This window comes from Oncorhynchus keta, chromosome 29 (genome assembly GCF_023373465.1).
Source record: "Oncorhynchus keta strain PuntledgeMale-10-30-2019 chromosome 29, Oket_V2, whole genome shotgun sequence".
NCBI classification, from domain to species: Eukaryota; Metazoa; Chordata; class Actinopteri; order Salmoniformes; family Salmonidae; genus Oncorhynchus; species Oncorhynchus keta.
In genome coordinates, this window is record NC_068449.1 from 50,011,335 (window position 1) to 50,020,212 (window position 8,878).

At 42.5% G+C, this 8,878-nt stretch overlaps 1 protein-coding gene across 1 annotated transcript in view; it reads left to right on the plus strand.

The window, feature by feature from the left end:
* Window positions 1–7,988, plus strand: part of LOC118361868 (glycine receptor subunit alpha-3-like) — a 141,741-nt gene extending 133,753 nt beyond the window's left edge. The window contains exon 9 of the mRNA XM_052486704.1: window positions 4,879–7,988. Coding sequence (XP_052342664.1) covers window positions 4,879–5,199 — 321 coding nt within the window. The 3' untranslated portion in view covers window positions 5,200–7,988. The remainder of the gene's footprint in view (window positions 1–4,878) is intronic.
* The last annotated feature ends 890 nt before the right edge of the window (window positions 7,989–8,878 follow it).

The window sequence follows — 8,878 nt, forward strand, 5'->3', positions numbered from 1 at the left end:
TGAAAGTAGACCATAGAACATTTGCATAATATTTGTATTCGGACTAGGCAAAACAACATGGCCTTGTTTGACACAAAGAAAAAGTTGAGGCACACCAGCAAAGCAACTTCCCCAACAGGTGCAACGTTCTACCATCCATCCAGTCAACACTGCTCCCCTGTGGCCATATACTGTTACTACACCAACCTGACGTGCACCAAGGATAATACTTCCAATGTTTACTTCGACATGTTTACTACAAAGCTTCCTGAAGGACAGAACGGGTCAGTGTCTGAACATTTGGCTGATGTCTGTGTTTCTTCCTATCCCTCATCCATTAATATAAAATGGAGACATACAAAAAAAGACTGCCTCTCTCTGTACCGGGGGAAGAGTCCATTTTCTTTATACTGTGTGGATTTTACCAAGGGAATACTCAGGCCAATCAAATCAAAGAGATGGAGGGAAATTGAGATAGAACACGATGAGATAAAGATGAATGAACACTGCTTGAAACCAAGAGGAGGAAAAAGTGAAGTGTAGTAAGTGGATAGGGGTCATTGTCAATTCAAACATGCAGGGCTCAGCCTTTCTCTAACTAACTTGTGGTAACCAACTTATCTAGAAGTCAAATACCAACACACACACAAAACAATTATGTCATGTTCAATTTCACCTCGCCCAGTTTCTTAAAGCATTGGCACAACATTTGTTTTGATTCACCTTCTTGTTTGATGTTCTTGTCTATTGTCATGTGTTTCTGGCATATCCACAGGGTTTCAGTCGTGTCCACAGCGTTTCAGGCATGTCCACAGTGTTTCAGGCATGTCCACAGTGTTTCAGGCATGTCCACAGTGGTTCAGGCATGTCCAAAGTGGTTCAGGCATGTCCACAGTGGTTCAGCCATGTCCACAGTGGTTCAGGCATATCCACAGGGTTTCAGGCATGTCCACAGCGTTTCAGGCATGTCCACAGTGTTTCAGGCATGTCCACAGTGTTTCAGGCATGTCCACAGTGGTTCAGGCATGTCCACAGTGGTTCAGGCATGTCCACAGTGGTTCAGGCATGTCCACAGTGGTTCAGGCATGTCCACAGTGTTTCAGGCATGTCCACAGTGGTTCAGGCATGTCCACAGTGGTTCAGGCATGTCCACAGCGTTTCAGGCATGTCCACAGTGTTTCAGGCATGTCCACAGTGGTTCAGGCATATCCACAGTGTTTCAGGCATGTTCCACAGTGGTTCAGGCATATCCACAGTGTTTCAGGCATGTCCACAGTGGTTCAGGCATGTCCACAGTGTTTCAGGCATGTCCACAGTGTTTCAGGCATGTCCACAGTGGTTCAGGCATGTCCACAGTGGTTCAGGCATGTCCACAGTGTTTCAGGCATGTCCACAGCATGGTTCAGGCATATCCACAGTGTTTCAGGCATGTTCACAGTGGTTCAGGCATATCCACAGTTTCAGGCATGTCCACAGTGTTTCAGGCATGTCCACAGTGTTTCAGGCATGTCCACAGTGTTTCAGGCATGTCCACAGTGGTTCAGGCATGTCCACAGTGTTTCAGGCATGTCCACAGTGTTTCAGGCATATCCACAGTGTTTCAGGCATGTCCACAGTGGTTCAGGCATATCCACAGTGTTTCAGGCATGTCCACAGTGGTTCAGGCATATCCACAGTGTTTCAGGCATGTCCACAGTTTCAGGCATGTCCTCAGTGTTTCAGGCATGTCCACAGTGGTTCAGGCATGTCCACAGTGTTTCAGGCATGTCCACAGTGGTTCAGGCATGTCCACAGTGTTTCAGGCATGTCCACAGTGTTTCAGGCATGTCCACAGTGTTTCAGGCATGTCCACAGTGGTTCAGGCATATCCACAGTGTTTCAGGCATGTCCACAGTGTTTCAGGCATGTCCACAGTGTTTCAGGCATGTCCACAGTGTTTCAGGCATGTCCACAGTGTTTCAGGCATGTCCACAGTGGTTCAGGCATATCCACAGTGTTTCAGGCATGTCCACAGCATTTCAGGCATGTCCACAGTGTTTCAGGCATGTCCACAGTGGTTCAGGCATATCCACAGTGTTTCAGGCATGTCCACAGTGTTTCAGGCATGTCCACAGTGTTTCAGGCATGTCCACAGTGTTTCAGGCATGTCCACAGTGTTTCAGGCATGTCCACAGTGTTTCAGGCATATCCACAGTGTTTCAGGCATGTCCACAGTGTTTCAGGCATGTCCACAGTGTTTCAGGCATGTCCACAGTGGTTCAGGCATATCCACAGTGTTTCAGGCATGTCCACAGTGGTTCAGGCATATCCACAGTGTATCAGGCATGTCCACAGTGTTTCAGGCATGTCCACAGTGTTTCAGGCATGTCCACAGTGGTTCAGGCATATCCACAGTGTATCAGGCATGTCCACAGTGTTTCAGGCATGTCCACAGTGGTTCAGGCATATCCACAGTGTTTCAGGCATGTCCACAGTGTTTCAGGCATGTCCACAGTGGTTCAGGCATGTCCACAGTGGTTCAGGCATATCCACAGTGTTTCAGGCATGTCCACAGTGGTTCAGGCATGTCCACAGTGTTTCAGGCATGTCCACAGTGTTTCAGGCATATCCACAGTGTTTCAGGCATGTCCACAGTGTTTCAGGCATGTCCACAGTGGTTCAGGCATGTCCACAGTGTTTCAGGCATGTCCACAGTGTTTCAGGCATGTCCACAGTGTTTCAGGCATGTCCACAGTGTATCAGGCATATCCACAGTGTTTCAGGCATGTCCACAGTGTTTCAGGCATGTCCACAGTGTTTCAGGCATATCCACAGTGTTTCAGGCATGTCCACAGTGTTTCAGGCATGTCCACAGTGTTTCAGGCATGTCCACAGTGTTTCAGGCATATCCACAGTGTTTCAGGCATGTCCACAGTGTTTCAGGCATGTCCACAGTGTTTCAGGCATGTCCACAGTGTTTCAGGCATGTCCACAGTGTTTCAGGCATGTCCACAGTGTTTCAGGCATGTCCACAGTGTTTCAGGCATGTCCACAGTGGTTCAGGCATGTCCACAGTGGTTTAGGCATATCCACAGTGAATTCCTCTATATTGCATGATTCTCATAATCATTTTAGTGCTTTGTTTGTTTGTTTATCTTTTCCGTTTGCATGCTTCTCCTGTGATGAAAGAATGGTGATGAGGATCACTCCATTGATCCCAATGAGCTGGCTGAGTCATTAAGACGTATTAATGGTTTGAGAAACAACGATACGCCCATATATGGATCTATGGGCCACATCTACAATTCCTCTGACAGGGTAAAGAACATTAGAACCCAGCTATTAGAACCCCACACTCCATCTGGTCATAAGTTTGTATGTTTGTGTTTCTTTCTTTCCAGTTGTGTGCTGTTCCTCTGCTGTTTGTCGTTGTCGGTGTTCTCTCCATATTCATATTCATTTTCACACCTAAGTATGAGAACTATACAAAGACAGCATAGAAACATACTTTTTTTTTTTACAGTATTTCGTCAAAGAGAGAATGTGTTGTAAAAATGTGTGGCAATTAAATCTTCCCTGGAATCAGATGACATTGTGGATCCCATTTTTATATCTCTGCATCCAGTATGAAGGAAGTTGGAGGTGGTTTTGTGAGCCAATGCTAACTACTGACTGGACGCCTATGGTTAAAGCTAGCATGCTAAACGTTGCCTTAGAAGTCTAGTTATTGTGCTAACGCCAGTTACAGTAGCAACTTCCTTCAAACTGCACTCAGAGGCATAAAAATAGTATCGAGTTCATCTGACTCTTGGGAAGTAGATAAAGGACTTCATTGCCAAATTCCCAAAGTATCCCTTTAAGCATAATGTGACACACAGTGCTGGTGTAGTGACTCATTGACTCTGTGACATTCTTCATTACACAAATGGCATTCCATTATTCTTCATCATTTGTTTAATGTCATAATGGCCTGTTGTCAACTTGTCACACACACACACACTCCCTGTTTTCACTCCCAGTTCCTTGTTCCTTTCAGTTGGTGTTGCTGTTTGTTTTTATTTCCCTATTCAAATGCATTTCGAAAGAAATTGCATTTCAGCCAAAGATGACATTTTCTGCTTTCCTATTCTTCCCCCATGTCATTTGTTGTTCATTGTGAATTTCGCTCGTGGAAAAACTATTGCTCAACTCATGTTGATGCTGTTTTCATTCCATTTAAATCATTCCCATATTGGGCATATCAAACAAAACTATCACATGCAGGGCTATGTTTGTGTGTAATACCCCTTCATTCATATGATGTCAATTGCTTTTTAAAGAGAATTTCCAGGTCTGAACCCTTTTTTCAACCCTAGTTTTGACATTTGAGGGAAAAGGCCAGGGAGACGCTTGAGTGGTGACAACTGTAAAGGGTACAGCAATGAGTAGGTTTGAAAAAGAGAGGGCTGTGTCCTAGGATAACACCAGAGGCATTATGGGTTATAAAAACAATAATAGACTAGAGGTTTTAAGCAAGGTCTCATGACGCACAAATCACTCCCTGTTCATGTTGCACTTTGATAGATTTATTGCGTTAGGGAGAATAGGCATTGACTCAACATGAAGTCAAAGGCGGAAGTTTAGTTGAAGTCAAGTTTATTTGGAGTGTTAGCAGGAGGGAGACTGAAGTGTACTTGGCTGGGAGACTTAGTCAGCCTGTCATATTGCTGCTGCTGCTGTTGCTATGGCAAGCGATCCTCCATGGTTAAGAGAGAAGGAGGGAGAGCAAGATTAATGGAGAGAGAGGGATGACATTTCAGTGTCCCTCTCTGGAGCACATCAAGGCCGTCCATCGGGGGAGTGTCCGTTCCCGTTCGGGGAGTTCATTCATCCTTGAACTCTGACCCCTATCTAACTAACTCCTGCCTTTCCTGTTCGTAGGACGACAACGTGAGGGAGAGCCGCCTCAGCTTCACCGCCACGACCGGCGGTGGCAGCGCGGCGGTCAAGGACGGCACCATCCCCAAGGCCACCAACAACGCCGCCACCACCCCGGGCGCCACGGGGCCCCAGCCCGCCCAGCAGCCCAAGAAGGACCCGGCCGCCAAGAGCCACGAAGAGATGAGAAAGCTGTTCATCGACCGCGCCAAGAAGATCGACACGGTATCGCGGGCGGGTTTCCCCCTGGCCTTCCTGTTTTTTAACATTTTCTACTGGGTCCTGTACAAGATTCTCCGGGCTGAGGATGTGCACAAGGACTAGTACAGAACACTACAGTACAGTAGGGTTCAGTACAGTACAGTACAGTAGGGTACATTACAGTACAGTACAGTAGGGTACATTACAGTACAATACAGTACAGTACAATGACAAATGGGTAAAGTAGACCACGGTCCCTCCTTACAATGTGGGAACTGTTTCACATTAACATTTGGCAGTTCACCAACTACCTGGGGTTCCAAAACAAAGCCCTGCCAAGGTTTTAAAAAGAGGATTAAGGAGATGACTTATACTCGGGAGATGAACTGAGTATTTACAGAGCAGAGTTATGTCCGTATCACCCAACAACAACAAGAGAGGACAGACATCGTGCTCACTATGCAACTGGAGACCAGTTTGGAGTATCGGACGAGTCCCACTTCACCATCCCACACAGTGTGCAGTCAAAACAGGAGCAATGCTTTTATTCACCTCTGCAAACCCTCTGTCACAAACACACACACACACACACACACACACACACACACACACACACACACACACACACACACACACACACACACACACACACACACACACACACACACACACACACACACACACACACACACACACACACACACACACACACACACACACACACACTTGTGTCTTAAAGCTTTACTGCCAATGTTCTATTACAGTACAGTTTCCACACAACACTGGTAAACAAGTGAAAACTTCCAGTACACTCAAGTCCTTTGTAGATTTTCCACCAGATTATAGTGTATCTTTATTATAAACCATCAGATGTTTGTTATAATTCTCAGACATAAAAAGCTGCCACTTTGACACATTTCCAACTCCCTATTGTGGGTTAAATGTCCCGTCCCTAGTGCTACTCATCACGTACAGAAACGTAATGAACCTCTTTGTGACTTTGTTGAGTGATTCAACTCCCCAGGTCCACGCTCAGCACAAACTCAACTACGGTGTTAACATGTTTTTTTCTCACCTTCATTTCCTTATTTCCACAAAATGATGATTCACTGTTCCGTTCACTCGGTCAAACAAATCACTGCCGAAACACTCAAGTCAAACAGGGGGCAAAAGATGTGAAAGCATCCACCTTAAATTACCTAGAATCTCAACACGAGCTAACAAAGGATCGACCAAAGAGGTAACCTACTGAGAAAAACTAAATGAACAACATGAAAATAGAATATAAAAAGAGAGATTTGATACCGATGCAGTCGCCATGAATCCCCACTGTGAATTTGGAAGGCTGAGGATATCATTAAAGTAACTGCCAAGTTTTTTCAGATTTCTATTAAACATGACCTATAATATCTTACGATAGGAGTGAAATTGTTTTCTTTGTTTAATGTTTTTAATTAAGTATGTTTGAAGTGTTTGAAGTGTGTGGACGTACCCCAACAACAGAATGGTGTGGGCGTATAACAATATTAACTTAAGTAGACCGCTGATCAGGGAGATGACATGTTCTATGAGGAAATGGCAAGCATTTTTTTAAACGGTCTGTTTGAGGTGGGGTTTTTGAAGTGTTTTTCTTCTTCTCCAATGTATGCTTTGGTCACGTACAAGTGTAGGATGAGCCAGAAACATTATATGGAAATGAGTTAACAGAATATTAACTTTTAAAAGGGAGATTTTCACTGGGCAGTTACTTTAACAGTATATAGCCATAATACTATACACAGCCTGAATCAGGCCTTTGACTTCTTGGTTTACAACTTGCCTTTCAATATAATCTTTATTTGATCATGAATTACCATTGCTCTGGTGTCACTGAGCATATCACTGAGAAACTTGTGTTGGTCACAGTACACAACCCTGGGGAGCACCATCACAATTAAGTTATAACTGATCTAAGTTCAGTATCCAGAGTACCAATATTTGAATAGTTACATGTATGGGATATATGACTTTTAAATGAAAGGAATTCACACTCTCCATAAGTTGGGGGGTAAAAGTGCATGTATAAAGTTGAAGAAAGAATTTAGAATAGATTGTAATTGTTATGTTGAAGTAACATTTTATTTAACTATATTTAAAAAATAATTATAGAAATGAGAGGTTGTTTACTTTGTACGGTATGTTGATATACTGAAATTATTATCAACAACAGACGATGAACAGACAAATTATCAGAATATCGGACAAATGGACAATGATTCAGTCGTATCATATTCTTGTGTTTGATCAAACCTGATGACACACAGAGACAGTATAAAACTGCAGTGTAAAGACCTGACCCAATTTTAAGCTGACTCATAATGGAGTAGACAATATAATAAATACATTTATGGATACATACATGCAATATATCAATCTCCTCTCCTTTTTCTAGATGGTTGATGGGTTCTTGTACTCCAAGACTGTTGTGATGTTTTTTGAAAGATATAAAAAAAAAATTTGGTAAGGCACTTACAGAATTTTACACTATTTAAAAACAACTACTGATTAAATCTCTGAAGAGATACTGTGCCATATACTTTTGGTAGTAAAAACATATCTATACTCCCACATTCCTTCATAAAGTGACAAAGCTTTCATATAGTTCTACAGATTTTAATACCACTTCTACATATTAGTATTTGACACAGTTACACACTATGTGAAGGATGAATTAATATACGTTTCATGTACATTTCTATTGCAAGTGTATTTAAATATTTTTTGTACAAAAAAAATGACAGTATTATTAAATGTTAGATGCATGAACTGAATTCAATGTCAATATATTTATTTTTGAACTTGTGTTCGACCTGTGTTTTAGTTGCTGCTGTGATGATGAGAAGAACACATGTGCTTTTTTCCCCATTATAATGTACATCTGTAAATAGTTTTCATAAATATAATAAAGGTCCTTTGGAGAGAAAAAAAAAAGATTGAGAAAAAAAATGGTTACATTTCTAAATGAAGATTTTGTCATTTGTGTCTTTGTTATGGTATCAGTTCAGAGGATCAAACAGAGTGGGTTCCTAGCTCCAACAGTGCAGTAGTATCTAACAATTCACAACAATACACACACATCTAAAATGTAAAATAATTAAATTAATAAATACATACATCTTAGGACAAGCAATTTTGGAGGGGGGGCATTGACCAAAATAAAGTATACTGTATACACTTAAAATGAGTGAAAGAGTATGTTAACATTATTAAAGTGACTAGTGTTCCATTATTAAAGTGACAAGTGATTCCATGACTATGTACATAGGGCAGCAGCTCGAAGGTGCAGGGTTGAGTAACCTGGGTGGTACTGTAGCCAGCTAGTGATGGCTATTTAACAGTCTGACGGCTTTGATGCACCTGTACTGACATCGCCTTCTGGGTGGTAGCGGGGTGAACAGAGGCAGAGGCTCGGGTGGTTGTTTCAGGCCTCTTGACGGAGGCAAATTGTCAAATAAAGGGATATCATATACTGTAGGTCTATATCTCAACGTCATAAAATGCATTCCCAATCTAACGTTAAACTATTGCCTTTCAAAACAGACTGTAGGCCTGCCAATAGCGAGCTTTATGACGTCACTGCATTGTTGCCCAATATGAAGAGCATAGCAGTAGATATTCCCTCATGCTGTTTGTTGCCAGTCACAGAAAACATATTAAATTGAGCAATATGTAAAATTATATGATGCCAGTAGTGAGCTTCTAATGCAGGACTATCTCATTAGGAGGTCGGTTTGGAATATGAAAAAGGTGAAAGACGAGATGG